This window comes from Tachysurus fulvidraco, chromosome 14 (assembly GCF_022655615.1).
Source record: "Tachysurus fulvidraco isolate hzauxx_2018 chromosome 14, HZAU_PFXX_2.0, whole genome shotgun sequence".
NCBI lineage: Eukaryota > Metazoa > Chordata > Actinopteri > Siluriformes > Bagridae > Tachysurus > Tachysurus fulvidraco.
The window spans coordinates 18274515-18292856 of record NC_062531.1 but is presented as its reverse complement, the minus strand read 5'-3'; the positions used below and the strand labels follow the sequence as shown (position 1 = coordinate 18292856).

The 18342-nt window shown below is 34.6% G+C and overlaps 1 protein-coding gene across 3 annotated transcripts in view; it reads right to left on the bottom strand.

Moving 5' to 3' along the window:
- The window catches only part of LOC113655954 (ERC protein 2), a 197390-nt gene that overhangs the window by 161205 nt on the left and 17843 nt on the right, over nt 1-18342 (bottom strand). Inside the window, exons 4-6 of one of the 3 annotated variants that reach the window (XM_027166833.2) lie at nt 6680-6835; nt 4203-4310; nt 3441-3608 (exon numbers count right to left, since the gene is read on the bottom strand). In XM_027166833.2, the coding sequence (XP_027022634.2) occupies nt 3441-3608; nt 4203-4310; nt 6680-6835 (432 nt within the window). The remainder of the gene's footprint in view (nt 1-3440; nt 3609-4202; nt 4311-6679; nt 6836-18342) is intronic. The other 2 variants (XM_027166834.2, XM_047822836.1) reach the window with 2 other exon arrangements.

Genomic DNA, 18342 nt, shown 5'->3' with positions numbered 1-18342 from the left:
TAATTGATCAGAGACATGCAGGATATTCATTAGAGGCACTTTTACGCTTCTTTGGACCTCACTATGAGAACTGTATGAGTCTATAATATTCTTAACTAGCCACTTTCATTTGTGAACTGTTTTTTTAATCCATGATCTTTCAACATATGTATTAATGCACTTAATAGCACTGTGCTTTTAACAGTAATTTCTAAAATTACTAATGAAAAACAAATAAAATAAAAAATAAGTAAAAAGTAATAATGAAAAACAATTAATCTTAAATAGCTCTATCATCTGGCCTAAGTCTTCAACTTTGCAGTACCTTTGCAATCATAAAGGTACAAAACAAACCTGAAAAATGACACACTAAATGGCAAGGTACATGACTCATGCATTTTTTTCTTTCACTAGCAAAATCCAGCCACACATTTTGTTCATAACAATAAAATTTCTTCAGCTGTTACAAAATATGGTCCATACTAGGCCATGTGTTAAGGAAAACAAAGTAATATTTAACTTACTTGTCATTGTGCTTTAATAAGCACAGAAAATTTCACAATTGCCCTAAGTCAAGCTTTCTTTTTAGCAGCATCCAAGCCAGACACTAAGAGACAGTGCCACTAATAGCCAATTAAGGTTTCATATTCTGACAGTGAAAAAACTTTGGTGTGTGTATATAAATGTGTGAGTGAGTGCACATGAGCAGTCATCTGTAACAAAATAGCCTGCCTAGAACAATGGCCAGAATTAAAGTCTCCAAAAACAGTTTTAGTGGTTAGAATCAGGGATGTAAATGATTGTGCAAGTAACTGGATACTCATTTGAAATGGATTAGTCCAACATTTCTAATTAATTTAGTTCTGTATTATGTATTTTAGTTCCCTCAAAAATGATCATTTTCATTTGTTTCCTTCAGCAAACATACTTGCAATATATCTTAAATGAGCGTAATAATGTTAGGGCACAGGATGCTGCTGCAGTTACCACAGATTTCTATTAGAATGTTCCAATAAAAACTCTCTGGTAATGCAATGGCTACAATGCACTGCTTAAGGAGCATCGGTGAATCTCCTTAGCAAAAGTTTGTCTATTATCTCTATGCTTTTTTTTAAAAAAAAAACAGAAGTTAACAAGAAACTCTGTATGCTAAAGCAGATAAACTGCTCTATGGTAAACTGCAATGAGTTATAACCCCTACTGGGTGATCAGTTACCATATTTTCACCATTAAAAATGCAGAGAAATACTTGCTTGGACATATGAGATGAAGATTTGGTTTCACACTGCACAACGCCTGGAGTTAAATTACAGCTAACCAAAACCTCTGACAAGTATGTGTATAAATGTGTACAGTATGTAGCGATTTAAAATATTATACATTTTAAATAATACAATCTATGTTTCCACGTGACACTGCCTCTTGTGTGAATGTCAATGAATTATGTGAAAAGGATTATCTGAGATTGCTAGTTGGTTACAGCATACCGCTGCCAGAGTAAGTACTATGGTCCAATTACTAATCCAAATACAGAACTGACCATACCATGGTCATGGTGGTTATAGAATGAAAAGCCCCCTTAAATATTTCCCAGTTCCAAATGCTTATGGATGGTTATTACACATATAGAACACCTCATTATACCTATTATGCACATCATTTTAGTGCAATTATTGCAAAATGATGTTGTTCAATGGCAAATATCAAATAATTGGCAGTAATTAAGTTCTAAGTAAAAGGTCGACAAAATTCAATATTTCAATATTTAACTCTTTTTACCTGTACGCTGGTGTCCATTCCAATCAGTATAAACAAATTAATTATTTTACAGCTGCAAGTCTGAAATAAACTAGTCACGGCAATGTTGCTTTTCAGTGTGAGACATTTTTATATTTGTTTGGATAGCCTTAGACAGAATTTTATCATGCTTATGAACAAGCATGGAAAAATCCAAAAATTCTTAAAGCCTGGAGAGTCTATTTTCATATGAGTTATTAACCACCACTGTGAAGTGTGATATGACAAAAAAATTCAATGCTGAACATAGGCACCGCAAATAAGGCGTAATTTTTTTTTTTTTTTGTCATCTGCTAAAGAGTTAAGTTCTGGAGGTTTACTGTAGGAGAGAAAAATTGGGTAGGTCTGATTTTCTAAGATAAAGTGTTATTTTTGTCGAAGGATCTTACTACTACTGTTGGACAGCCACACAAAATGCCTGAGCAATAAAACCAAGCATAGATTTTTATTTAGTATATTACAGTATATCTTGAACTTAATTTAGGATGTTGTAGCTTAGTGGTTAATGCACATGATTATCATTTGGAAGGCTGTGAGTTTAAGTCCCAGGTCAACCAAGGTGCCACTGCTGGGCCCCTGAGCAAGGCCCTTAACCCTCAATTGATCAGTTCTATAAAATGAGATGAAAATGTAAGTCGCTCTAGATAAGGATGTCTGCCAAATGATGTAAATGTAATTCCTGTCTACACCACTTCATGGATGCATTTCATATATATTCCTTTTCTTTTTTTAATAATGAAAAAAAAAATTCTTAATCTTTGTTTTATTATAGTACTGTTCCCTGCTCTACAGTGTGATGGAAAAGCACTATTATTTGCTGAGTACCAATTACTGTTCCCAAAAAGTCCACTAAAATCACACAAGCATGCCATTCCAAAAAGGCAAGTTAAAATCACATAGGCATGTCTGCCTGAAACTAGCTAAGGAAGATTAACAGATTTGTTGGCTGCTCTACTAATAGAAAATGCTGATTTATTTTAAATGCTGGGTCTTTAAATGCTATTCAAGAAATCTGTCCTGTTATATTTTTTCATCAGGTAGTCTAATATCAGGAAAAAAAAAAACAAATATATGAATTCAGTTTCTAGAAATGTTTTCTCTCCATATGTGCGCTCCATATCTAAGCCTGATATAGTGATTCATAATATTGGTTTAAAAAGCAAACAATAACAACAAAAATAAATCGAAAACAATATGCATTACTTGTTAAATTAACAATTTGCTTGGTCAGGTTTAAGAGAAACCAAACGGTTTTACTAATAGTTCTTTGGAGGTGTACTGATAATATATTTGCCTTATAATCATGAAACCAAGATTTAAATCCTGACAGATTTTATGTCACTTTTCTCTTGAATATTAAACTGGTTCTACCCATACTTTACCTTTCGAAAGTCAAGAAAAATTATGCACTCAATATAATAACACAATTAATGTATGATCTGTAAGGTAACTAGATTTTAAGTTGAACTAATGAACTATTTTTAAGGCTCACATTCCTATATACAGAAATGTGGGGCAAGCCATCATAATAAATGCAGCAGAAAATGTAATGTAATAAAATATAAAGAGAAAATAATTTTGCATTAAACCTTTCCTTAATGTAGTAATGTGAAGTCTGTTTTTGTAAAAAAAAAAAAAAAATAAACACTCATACACATACTAACCTCTGTCTGCATGATTGTTGCTCTTTGCTCTTTTGCTGTAATGGTCTCCTTCAAAACCTCAATGTGCTGCTTACAGTCTGAATTTTGATTGGTCAAAGTCTCCAGTTGAGTCTGCAGGGCCAACATCTCTGACTCTTTTTTTGATAAGTCCTGCTTCAGCTGATCAATCTGAGAAAAAGGTGGGAAATAATGAATTAGATGGTTAGAGATTCACAATTCACAATGCCAATACAATACCAGAAAAAAATGTTAGACTTAAATTTTAAGTTTAGTTTGATTTCTTATAAACAGATAAGTACAGAATGCACAAGTGTCTCACTACCAAACAGAAACAAAAGCAAATAAAGCCACCAAAACAGAGCAATTGATACATTCAAATATTTGGCAGGAATCCATCATACAAATGTGTTAAAAACAACATACACAGTAGTAAAGCACAATAAACCCTTTGGTGTTACTATTTAAAGCTAGACAATAACCATGTAACTTTATTATTTACACTCTTTCTCTGCCCAGTAGTTGGAATTTTTGCCAAATTGAAAACTTCATCTACTGCCAATATGTTCTTGGACTTCTTTAATCTTAGTGTATATTAACACAACCCTGAAATAACAGTGATGATACACACAATGGCATATGAGTCAGGAAATCAAGAAATAACACATTGCTGTGAATGTGGAAATATGAAAAATATTACATAGCTAAACTGAGAGAGTGAGTGAGAGAGCGAGCGAGAGAAAGAGAGACAGAAAGAGAGAGTACTTTCATTTGCTCTGAAATCTTCTGTTGCTGAGGGAGCAGGTATGTTTGGTTGAGCGAGCAAGTAGTTGCTTGTTGAGTTGCCAGACATACTGGTGAGTTAAACCTATCCTAAAACACAAAGAAGACTCTCTAAATACATAAATATTTACATTAACATTACGAGTATATGTTCATAAACATTACTAAATACAGTAACATAAGTACATAAGTATATTAACCATTCGAATTAATTATAATTAACACTGTTTTCTGCAGTATTCCAAAATTTTAAGGGATAATTCATGTGGCTTAAAATTGGAAAATATTTAATAATCTGTTATTTTAATTTTAAAATGAACATTTAGCTGTGGTTTTAGGGATTTTCTGGCTGAAATATTGTTATATTTTTGTTATATATATATATATTATTGTTATATTGATTGTTATATATATATATATATAACAATCTATATTATATATATATATATATATAACAATCTATATTATATATATATATATATATATATATATATATATATATATAGAGAGAGAGAGAGAGAGAGAGAGAGAGAGAGAGAGAGAGAGAGAGATAGATAGATAGATAGATAGATAGATAGATAGATAGATAGATAGATAGATAGATAGATAGGCAAACCCTAGGATTTAGGTTAAGGTTAAATATCAAAGCTTCTTAATCCCACTACTACCAAGCTGCCACTGGTATATGGCCAAGGCCAAACTAAGCGTACTTCCTGTCACACTTGATACTCGATTTGAACCAAGGCATCATTGTGGCAAATCTTTGTTAATAGCAGCATGAACAGAATAGCAGAATCTTAAGCACAATATGTAAAAAATACAGTTTTTCAAATCTTAATATGACAGTGTTGATCAAATGAAAATTCATAAATTCTAAACTATATTATACATACAAACTTTCATAAAATATAATAAACATTAGTGTGTGCTTACTTTGAGTACTATATTGTAAAGAAAAGGTAGGTTTGCATGCTACAGCCCATTGAGATAGACTTGCCAAACACTATTTTGCTAAAATAAACTCTCTCTCCTCAGGAAATAAGTTAGGAAAGCATAACCAAGTTCTTTTGCTCAAATCTTTTGCTCACATCTTCTTCACAAGTTTCTTTCACTCTCTGTATAGCATGCCAAGAGTGTGCTTTTCAGATTGGGGTCAGAAGTCCATGTGATAACTTGTGAAAAATTATGGTCCTCATCAAAAGGCCATTGTAAACAAGCACATAGAGGCCACAGAGAGGTAATTGGGCTAGGAAGAAACATCCTTATCTGCACCTGAACCTTTGATTTTTACAATTCATCAGCGCCTTGGCCCCCAGCGCTGAAAGTAGTGGACCCCTGGCTGATAGTACAGATGAAGGAGTGACAGGTGTGATATAGAATGATGTATATGCATAAATGAGATTGTAGGGATAGCCCAAGTATGGAACACACAAATAATGACATAAAAAGTCAATAAGTGTACACAAACTTTTCAAGAGCAAAATAGCAGAGTTATGATAATGCCTTAATGAGAAATTTTATGTGATTTTCCTTTCTTCCATCAGAACTAAAAATTAATTTACAAGAGACATTTTTAGAACAAAAATCACAAACAAGTAGCAAAAATTCAGTAAGACGAAGTTTAATTAAATACAAAAATGAAAATGTCCTAAAAAAAATAAAGTAATCCTTAACGGTTTTATGACAATTCTGGAAACCCAAGTGCTTTATAAATAAATCATGTACACTTTCGAGTTAGAGTAATTTAATCTTTCATTCTAGATGGGCTGATTCTCAAGTCTCAAAGGTCAGCACAGAAGAAGTTCAGTCACCTAATACTGCCTGTGTAAGCCAACACCAGTACTGCAAACTCTATCAATGTGTTCATCCCTGAGACAAACCAATTATCTACTAAGTCTTTTATATATTAGATTCTACATACAATAAGAGGTTACTATACTCAACATAGAGAGTTATTTCTTTTCAATAAGATCAAAGCACAGACAAGTGTATTTTACTCAGCATCAATAAGCAATTATACTGATAAGGGTTGATGCAGAACTGTCATGAGGCAAGAAACACCATATATGTGACAGCCATGGCATCCTACATACACACAATTACACGCTCAATCACATCTATTAACTCATTTTTGGTAATAAAAAAATGTAAAAACTTTTAATTCCAAGTTTTCTAAATGAAACCATTGTTATCAATTATTTAGAAACATATTCAATCTTTAGCACCCTATTTATTGCTCTATCATCCAAATATATGTGAGCATCTATTTATTCATATCATCACATTCCTTTGTTCCTTTGTACTGTACATCTCTGCTTGTACTAATCCACTCCTACTTTTATAGCTTAAACTCTATTCCCTTAGCCCATATCCAACAAACTACACCTTCAGTTCTTTCCAGGGAAAATGAGGAATTTGTCTTGATCAATCTTTGTCTTGGGTAAGGGATAAACTCTAACCTTGCTCTTCATGAATTTGGAGTGGTTCTTGTAAACATCACTCTGCTTGAGCCTCTCATCTTTGTTGTCTGTGTTCAGGAAACTGTTGGTCTTCAGCATCTGGATCTCATCTTCCAGTTCACGGATGTTTCGCTCCAGTGAAGAAATTTTGGTGTCCTACATGGGATATGTGTGAAATGTACATCAGTCACAAAACTGTAGGAAGTAAAGACAAATGCTGTGAGAAACCACTTGAAGGTCTCAATGGCGGAATAGTTTTGAGTGGCAGGTTTAGTGCAACTAAAGTCAACTTAAACTAGCCATAGAGACATCAAGCTACAGTATGAAGAAGATGGCAGGACAATTGAGCTTCATATGAGACACTGCAGATCCAGAGTTGGAAATGGGAGGGGAAAAAACACCTTTTTTTTCAGGCCTCTAGCCTCCATACTCGACAACCTCAAGGGGTTAACTGCACTTTATATACATACGCATCTGTCATAGGTAATATCTCAAAATCACTACAGATCCTGATGTATCCATGAGTTTAAGAATGGCACTCAGTGGCATATTGTATGGAGAAAAGAAATAATAAGTATTATTATTATTATTATGATTATTATTATTATTATCAGTGATAATACTATTACTGATAATAATAATAATAATAATAATAATAATAATAATAATAATAATAATAATAATAATAATAATGTAATAAATAATGTAGAAATTGCATACTTCAATGAAAATGAGCAAAAAGGTGATATCAAAATAGGTAGAGACACAACAAATGTTATTCAGCAAGGTTTAAGCAATGACACATACTAAACTTGCTTTTCTGACCAGCATATCGAACACAAAATCGATATTAAAATCAAGAGCACTGTAAGAGTACACCAATGCACATACACCCACCAGCCACATTATTAGAAACACCATACTAATAATTGTAGACCCCTCATTGAAAAATGTACATTTTTTATCAAAATTTCTCATGACTCATAAACAATGCAATTCAGCATTTTTATATTTAGACTTACAAAATTCAACATTCATACTTATTTTCTCAGAGTTTGTTATTGACCAACACGCTTGATGCATCTCAGATCAATTCTTTTAATATCCAAAAGAAAAATGCCTGTGCCACAGAATTGTATAGAGCAAAATAAAATAAACATTTTCTTATTTACATGAAGACACAAAGCAACAACACAATGTTAGTGGTGTATATTTAAAAGGATTTTACAAGAGTTTTTGTGTAGAAGAAATTTAAGTTTTTGATAATTCACATATGTGTACTATACCTGCCAAATAACATCAGGGTCAAAATAGAATGGATGAGATGTGCTCTGGAACAAATTACAAAATACATGTTTCAGCACACATATAGACATATAAAATGCAACAAATTGTACAAAAAATTATAATACTGTTCACAGAGAGACAAGTTCTAATGTATGTTCTGATATTACATATAAGACAGATTGTGTACGTAACAGCTAATGAAATCCAATCAAATGTCTTTGTGTTGAATTTTGAAAGACAAATTTGGCATGGAGCAAAAAGTTTTTTCTGTCCATAACATACTTAGATTTTTTTAAATTTAGAAAAAGAAAATCAAAAATATACAACAATAGCCTTGCCAGTTAAGTATGTTACTTACACAGTGAATGTCAGACTTTGATTAAGATGTTGGATAGCTACATAAGCATACTCAGTCCAGTAATCAGACATCAGACACTGACTGTCAAAATATCTATTCTACGGACTCACAAAAAGGATGTTTTCAAAATTGTATAGTTATTTCTTAATATGTGATTTTTAAAAATAGTTTTGTTTTGTGTGCATACTAATTGACCAAACCATACCAATACTTATTATTTTCAGTCTACAGTATGATCTACACCTAGTCCAGTTTCTACTCTCAGCATCCGGTATGTTCAGCAAGCCTGAATTCATACAAATTTTGCCAGAAGTAAACTTGTACAAATTCTTACAAGTTCTAATTCCACAGTTAGTCCAACATACTAACATATCAAAGCCAGTATTTAATTGTAATAGATAATCAGGCATCTCAGGCACTCAGAAATTAGATCTAAAATACGATCCAACTGCATTAATTTTTTTAACACATAAATAATACATATTACAAAATATTGTCATCAAATTTAGCATGAATATAACAAAATGAATGTGTCTATATAATTGATCCCGAAATTCACTCTGCCTTAGCACCTAACACATTTGCATATTAGTATAATAGTGTAGAAAATGACAAACATTAACAAAAGACCTTGAAAGATAGCTTAAAGGTTGAGAAATGCTAAGAAAGATTAAGCTTAGTTAAGTTAAACCACAAAATTGTTTTTTTCTAAAGGAGAAAAAATAGAAACCTTAATTTGCCAAGAATTAACTACTAATACAAATGTCATGGCTACAGATGCAAGCATACATGCAGATTACTACTGATTAAAATCACTACATTTTATATACAGTACGTTGATGTGCCCAGCATTTGAGTGTAGTTTTTTTTTTTACAAACAAACAAACACATAAGACTAAATATTACACAAGCTCTACTGGGGCATCACCATAGAAACCAGTCTCTTATGCAGCCCTGTGTGTCCAGACTCATTCATATAAATCCGCTGTTTACATGTGTTTAACAAACACAGACAGACGCTGTATAAAAATTATATAATGTACCTGAGGTCCAGGCATCTAAGTAGATCAAGAACATTTGCCACAGATATGTGTAGAAGTATATATGTGTGAGTGTGAGTGTGAGTGTGTGAAGTGGGTAACCTTTTTTCACAGTTCAGCACTGACTTCAAAGTCAGCACACAGAGTGAAAGCTTCCATATGTGACATTTGAAACAAATTGAATAAGTGTGCTCTCCTTAAGCAGAGCAACATGAGCTCTTCCTGCCATTGGCCTTCACTAGCAAGCAGTACCATATGGACAGACTTCAAACTGTACTCTGTTCCTTTACTAGTCTTTGGTGAGTTGGTGAGTTCTGGTTTTGCAGTTTAAGGATTTAAGAATTTGAGAATTGATATCTAGTCCTCAGTTTTGAAGTCCTAAAAACTTGTGTGGTTGCTACACAGTTCATTTATAAGATCATCATCAAGAAAAAAAATTATAAATGCTATTCATTTATACCAATAGTTTCTATATTAACAGAATGTGACTGTCATAAAGTATTAAAATGAACAGATTTCAGAACATGTAGTTAGCCATGTCAATGACATGCATCTGTGTCAGCTGTTCATGGCAGTCTAAAAAAAAATTATCAGCACCTTGCAAACGATCTACAGGTCTCTTTTTTCCTTGGGTAGAACCCTAAGCCGTTTCATATATGTATGTGAATATTAAACATCCCAAAACGAGTTGACTTGACATCATTTTGTAATAATTATTTGGACAATTATGTTTTTATTTTTAGCCACATAATTAAAGAATTATATAGTATACGATGTATGTCAATTCCAGCCTCAAGTGCTTCAATAGTAATAACTAATTAACAGATTATATTCTTTGAAAATATCCATCCATGAAAGTTAGTGCTAATGTTCTTACCTTCATGTCAATGGCACTGTGTATGGCTTTGCTCTTGGGTGGATCTGTCTTTTGGTTTCTCCTATGAAGCTCCTGAGGAGGAACACGATAGAAACAAGCTTGCCTGCTCATCATCTTTAAACGCCAGCACCCTGTTTTTCTGTCCCAATTTCTTTTTCACCCTCACACACCCTCTTTTACTAATATGCTGTGGGTCTACTCTTCAGGCACTGTTCAACATCATCTTCATTTACTTTTCATTTGCATTTGCTCTGTCTCTAACCCTTTACTGTATCTCCCTCTTTCTCTCCCAATGATGCTACTATGCACATTGATTGTTAAACGTACAGCTACAGGTGTGTCTCTCTCTTTCGTACTCTCTCTCTCCTCTCTTCACTACAGTTTCTTGTCACTTAGCATCTTGCTGGCTCTTGCTCTGTAAGCAGTCACTGTGCACTAGCTCCCATAACAAATGCTGCCGGCAAATGTGCAATCTGTCTGTCTGCCTATATCAATAATTAATGTGAGTCATGCACACATGCGCACACACACACTTAAATGCACAATAAGTATCTCCATTTGCAGTAAACCTGCTCTTTATAAAGTCATGCACCTGCTTGTCATGCTAACATTGACAGAGATACAGTTGCCACCCAGATCTGTTTTTTACCCAGACAGTCCAGTTTTCAGGCTGGGTATCTGGTTTTAAATGTTATGTCTCTGTTGCTGTTGTTTTTTTTTTTGTTTTGTTTTCTTTGTTTTTTATTTATGTTTTTTTAAATCGTTGCTTCCCACTTCCCCATCCCACTAGTAATTTTAGATCAGCTGTGTCATTATTAGAATTGGTGGGCTTTATTTTAAGCGTTGACCAATCATAACGAGAGAAGAAATAAATTTTTTTTTTTAAATTACAAAGAAATAAATCTCGAAAAAGAATTGGAAAAATACAGAATCTCAGTCCTGTCAAGGTATAAATTCCTCTTTGAATTTTCTCAGATTAACTGAATTGTTGTGGTTTGATGACTTTATTTTGAGTTTATTTTGATGAACATCCACCCACAGTAAAGTCCAATGCACAGTAAGCTGGGACAAACTTAGGCATTAGTTTAATTATTTTTTCACCTTAAATGTGTGTTGGAATATCCTGTCCAATTTTTGCATAAAAGAAAAGGTGGAAATTATTGACAGCGATGAAGAAAAGTGAACAATCTATTGGAATAATATATATCTGATTTCTTTTACATTTACACACAGTTGCATTTGTACATTTATATTGGGTAAAAATAAAGAAATATGTCTTTTGTAATGTTTTATTAGTACTTTATAATGCACAGGCACATACAGAACATTTACATAAACTGGTGTAATGTTATATAATAATAATACGTGTGTGTGTGTGTGTGTGTGTGTGTGTGTGTGTGTGTGTGTGTGTGTGTGTGTGTGTGTGTGTGTGTGTGTGTGTGTGTTTAGAGAATTCATAAGTGTATATTGTGGTATAAATTGTTTTATTGTTTGTTTTATATGTCATTTGATTTATGTTGATTATAGTGTATCAGTTATTCTCAGCAACAATTCCAGAGGCCCACAGACATACACAATTTAAGGTTTTAGTTGCCTGAATACCAAGAGACCCTCCTCATATAGACTTTAATGACTGGCGCTTGTGGGCTCAGTCAGGTGTGTAGCTTGTTACTAGTAAGTGATGACATGATAGTAAATATCAAAAGGAAAGATTAAATACATTCACTGTTAGACTTTTTGTGAAACCCCATCTCTCTCTGCAGACTTTTTTTTTAGTCCAGGTACAATTAATTCATCCAAAAAAAAAGGTGATTCCAGAGCACAGCATTGTTCCTTCTCTTTCTCTGGCTCTATTTGCACGGTGCACCCAGGTAATGACCTTTCACCTTCCTAAGGTTGATTGACAGTCCGGATCTAAAGCTGTCATGTAGATAACTGCTTTTCAGCAGCTCAAAGAAGGCTTTGAAATGTCTTCCACTTAACTCACACACTCAGCAGAACACACATGCACACAAATAGAAATCCACATACTTTGCCGATAGTGAAAAAGGGGAAAGGCAAAAAGAGATTAAATTAACACACTACTTTTCTTTATGGTAATAATGTTTATATAATCACTTGTGTAATATTTTGCCAGACCAGAGAACATTTTGAATATGTAGTGACTTTATTGCTTTATTATCAGTAGTGTACACTATATAGGAAGAAATTAGACATTACCCCATGGCAACATAATTAAGAAAACTAATTTAACTTAGACATAATCTGGTTCCTGGCCAACTTTGAAATGATCTTTCAGTGAGTGTTTGGCTACCGTAGCTACCGTATATTTATTAAAATATAAAATTAGCGTTTATAAAACAGACTGTTTTCAGTAAAGGCTTTTAGATCCTACCCCTCTAGCTGTCCTCTGGCTACAAACCCATCCCTTAATTGAGAATTACAAGGTTTACAATGCTCCACAATTTAAGAAGCTGATATTTCAATCAAAACCTTGTTAACCTCAAAGTTCAGTCTCTGGGGTTTCTAATGTTCCTACAAACTTTGACCCATATCCCAAATGATAAAGAAGTCTGGTCTAGATCTCAGTGTTTAGGATTCCTTCAAGGTTTTTAACTAATTTTAGGATCTGGGAGAGATTGAACATCATAGCTTCATGTACCTGCTGTCTTAGCACAGGAGTAGAGAGAGAGGATTAAGTCCTGTCAGGAAAGCTTTGACCTATCCAGATCAAACAGATTATTCTTGTCACAGGGGTCTTCAAAGGAGCTGCACCAAAAACATGTAGAGAGAGCTTCAGGAAGGGGAAAAGCTGTAGTTTTTTACAAGAGTAATCCACTTTTCTGGATCTGTCTGCATGTGTATGTGTGTGTGTTCACTGTATTAAAATAAATGTAAGTAACTGTCTTCTACTAAAGGAAAAGGCAACGGCAAAAAATTTTGTCTTGTGTTAAATTTTCAGTGCCAGATAGAATATATTTTGTTGTTAAAAAATACAAATAAATCAGACAATAAGTACAGTACAATATTGTCTACATCATACACCAGAAAGGAAGTAACGATAATACCGTAATGGTAACCACATCCCCAAAGGACATCAGCTACCAGCTCTAGCTAGATATTGTGAAAAACACGTCTCACTCCATTCTATACAACCATTAGACCATGGTATACAGCCACACAAATGTGTGTGTGTGTGCATGTGTGTTTGTGTGTGTGTGTGTGTGTGTGTGTGTGTGTGTGTGTGTGTGTGTGTGTGTGTGTGTGTGTGTGTGTGTGTGTGTGTGTGTGTGTGTGTGTGTGTGTGCGTGCACATGTATCTTTGGCAATTTCCACATAATTGAACATGTAGGATTATGAGCATGAACAGGCAACAGTCTTCATTAATAGAGAGCTTGATAGAGAAAATACAAAAGTGTTCCATTTCTTGTTCCCTCACACTCTTTTAAGGGATCCATCTAAAGAGGCTGGAGATTTAGCAAAGCATTAAACTACTTACTAGAGAGACAGTTAATTTCACAGTTAATCTCTCATCCAAAATATTTTTGCTGGCACCTATTCTTACATTTACTCAAAATGAGAAGAGAAGAGAAGAGAAGAGAAGAGAAGAGAAGAGAAGAGAAGAGAAGAGAAGAGAAGAGAAGAGAAGAGAAGAGAAGCCTGGGGAATGTATTTGCTGTCATAAAACAGCAGGCACTGAAGGCAGGTAAAAAGCAAATGTGCTGATCCTGCAGAGTTGTTTTTTTTTTTTTTTCCTACACACAACACGCACGCAAGCACAAACAAACAAATAAACAAACACACACACAAACACACACACACAGACAGACACACAAACACACACAGAGTTTCCAAGCCCACCTAGGATCTCTCACACACACAGCCTGACAATTATTAAGATATTAAGAATGAAATGGCACGTTTCACTTCTCACTGCAGGCATGAGTTGAATAAAAATACCTCAGTGTAGAGGAAGTAATTGGAGAAGTAAAAGAGAACTGTGAACAGATTGGACCTGATAAAAGAATGAGAGACACACTAATGGATAGCTTGGCTAAAGTGTCGATGTTCCCACATTTTCTTCATTTGAGCATGTTAAAGCGAGACTGAAATTTCAGACTGAAAACCACACTTCTACCAAGAACATCAAGGTTAGGCCCGAAACACATGGCTCAGGCAAGCTCTTAAGGGAGCTTTTATTTAATGGGACATTTACCTCTGCACTGTATGTAGGCCTTGCTGCCAAGACTGTGAGACTTTCCAAACCAAAAGATTAAAACCTTGGATAAAAACAAGAAGCAAGTAAAAAGGGCCATCATTGTGGGGAATGAGGTACAGTACTCTACATCCTGAGGTTAAGGTGAGAGGTGAAAAGAGATGGCAGCAAAAAAAAAGAAGACATGCAAAACACATTAACAAACCACATTAAGAAAACGCTACAACAAAAACAACAAAACCAAATACAAGAATACAGTTTCTTGTACAGAATACAGATTTTCTAAGCGCATCAGAATTAACTCAAAAACAGAAACTCCTCATGGCATATTGCTGATTGGACACACTGTATGGCAGTTACATAACGTAAAGCATTAGTAGAGTCATTTGAGTTCATATTTCCGCTTATTGTAAACATCATCCAGTGCTCCTTTCTGTGCTCTTTCAGACTGACATGTGCTGTAGACATTCAGCAACATGTACAGTATGTGATATACAACCAGGACATAGAATTTAAGTTTTGAATTACTGTTGATGAATTTTGTGCTTGAGTTTTCATATTTGTTGTGGTATTTTAGGTTTTGCTGGTGTGTATTTTTTATGTATTTATAATAAAATGCATTACATGTATTCTGCATTTTACATAATCACAGGACACAAACCATTATAAAGAAACAGCCAACATTTGGAATGAGTCATGTCTCATGTGTGCTTGGCCCACAACTAAGCTTGGGACTCACTAGGATACATACTCTTTAATACCTTGTTTCACTTTAATAGCAATATACGTTATATAATATTTGTTGATATGTTGTTGTATAAATAACCAAAGAGAACTCAGAACTATAACAGATATACAATCTCAAACAATCTGCATTTAGATTTCACACAGAATTCACGACTACTATAAGTCTACTAATCAGTTCATTTTGTGCAGATAATCCTGCTATATTTCAAACCTCTTCATTACAATGAAATCAACAAGTCTGCTGGTATCTCTCTGTTTTCAATTCTGAAGTCTCCAGACACACTGTATTCTCTTTTTGTTCATGTACATTTCTCAGACCCTTTTGCACATGCTCAGACAAGCGTGTTGAAAAGTATTTTTCTACAGTCTACCAAAGTTCCTGCAGCCGGCTAAAGTCACTCAGCTCCTGGATCCACTTTAACCACTTACTATATGTGTGGGTAAGTGTGTGAGTGGGTGTGAAACAAACATATCATGCTTGCTTTCACACTCTTGAGAAGAAGAAAGCAAACATACATACCCAAGGGAAATTCTCATGTCCAGTGGACATGAGAATTGTTGACAGAAATCGTACATTGCTACTGATCCAAAACTACTCTTGGTGGTTTTCAGCATGGGCGTTGAAGGTAAGCCTCAGGGTGGGCCCCTGTTTCCAGATCAGCACAACACTCATTCTGGAGCAGGTTATTTTGAGATCTGCTGTGCAAATATACTTCATTCTTCAGATGCTGATTGGTGCATGAAAAGATGTGCTGAAAGCAAGACATCAGCAGTCAAGGAAAGAAAAGCCAAATAGAGAGGATTTCTAAAACAGGCTGAGTTCAAAGCAGAAGACTGTACCAAAATACAAGCTGAGTTTTCCAGTGCAAATACGACTCTGAGTTCTTCCTTTATTTGCATAAAAATATAAACTCAGTTCATTGTTAATCCAAACCAACATCATGCTTTTAGCACGTTCAAGTCTACTGGCAAGAGAATACCTTAGAGCAATACTGCAAATAAACTGTATATTACATAGGACACACAAAAAAATATAGTTGTGGTTTAATATATCAAACAAGTGAAAAGGCAATCTGAACCAAAATTGAACAAATGCTGCCACACAGTGGTCAGTGCATGAATTAACACTTCAGATCTTTATAAATTGAGGGGTCTTGTCAAGAACCTGCTCAGAACTATGAATATTAAAACAAAAAAATGTAAAGTAAATTCCAAACATAATATTGATTGACATTAAAATAAACCGTGCTTAATTTGTTTGTCGCTCATAATATGCGTCATAACTGCCGATTCGCAAAATCCGACACAGAAGCAGACGCCATTTTTGGTTTGCTGCAGCCGGCAAGCTAAAACTTTGATGTCATGAATACGAGGAGGACTCAATTAGATATTGAACATTTTATTTCAAAGTAACCTTCAACCCAGAATCTTTTTTGTTAAGGTTAGTTCAAACTGTTCAAAATATTTTTGTTTGTTTGCAGAAATAAAATTTCGTTTACTCGGTAGCAGTTCATGGATTTCATAAATGCAACACACTACAGTTTTTTCTATACTTTCCATAAAGTTAATAAAGATGTCAAAAGGGTTTTGTGGCTCCCTGTGTTTTTTTTTTTTTCTGTGGGAAACGGGTCCGAATGGCTCTTTGAGTGTGTTCCCGACCCCTGGTTTAGGGGAAGGCTACAAAAAGTTATCGCAGCGATATAAGCTGTCAATGTCCACTGTGAGGAACATACTGAGGAAATGGAAGAACACAGGCACAGTTCATGTTAAGGCCAGAAGTGGCAGGCCACGTACAATATTGGAGAGGTGAAGGATGGTGAGAACGGTCAAAAACAGCCCCCAGACCACCTCCAAAAACCTACAACATCAACTTGCTGCAGATGGTGTCACGGTGCGTTGTTCAACAATTCAGTGCACTTAGCACAAGGTGAAGCTGTACGGGAGAGTAATGCGAAAGAAGCCTTTTCTGCACACATGCCACAAACGGAGTCGCTTGATTTATGCAAACGCACATTTGGACAGGCCAGCTTCATTTTTGAATAAGGTGCTGTGGAGTGATGAAACAAAGATTGAGTTATTTGGTCATAACAAGGGGCATTATACATGGCGGCAAAAGAACACAGCGTTCCAAGAAAAACACTTGCTACCCAATTTAAAATCTGGTGGAGGTTCAATCATGCTGTGGGACTGTGTGGCCAGTGCCGGTACTGGGAATTTGTTTAAAGTTGATGGATTCCACTCAATATCAGCAAATCCTTGAGAATAATGTTGAGGAATCAGTCATAAAGTTGAAGTTATGCCGGGGCTGGATATTTCAACAAGACAACGACCCAAAACACTGCTCAAAATCTACTCGGGCATTTATGCAGAGGAACAAGTATAATGTTCTTGAATGGCCATCCCAGTCCCCAGACCTGAATATCATTGAATATCTGTGTGGTGATTTGAAGCGGGCTGTCCATGCTCGGCAACCATCACACTTAACTGAACTGGATATGTTTTGTAAGGAGGAATTCAATTCAATTCAAGTTTATTTGTATAGCACTTTTTACAATGAACATTGTCTCAAAGCAGCTTTACAGGACATAAACATGAAAGGTTATATGTGTATGTGTGTGTGAAAGGTTAGTATAAAAAATAATATGAAGATTAATAGAATACAAAATTCAAATATATTTAAGTGGAGAGGGATTAACATAGCTGCTGTTCATAATATTTGCAAGTCTGATGTAATAGTGCACAATATTATGGGATGTATTATGTGTACACCTAACTAAAGAGATGAGTTTTTAATCTATATTCAAACTGGGAAAGTGTGTCTGAGCTTTGAACACTATCAGGAAGACTATTCCAAAATTTGGGAGCTAAATAAGAAAACACTCTACCACCTTTAGTAAGTAGACTTAGATATTCTGGGAACTACCAGGAGTCCTGAATTTTTTTTAGCTCAGAGAGTGCGAAGGATTGTAACGTGTTAGAAGAATAGTTAGATACATGGGAGCTAAACCATTAAGAGCCTTGTACGTAAGTAGCAGCAATTTGTAATCAATTCTAAACTTAACGGTTTAGAATTGATATGAAAAGATGATAAAACTGGGGTTATATTATCATACTTTCTTGTTCTAGTGAGAAATCTGG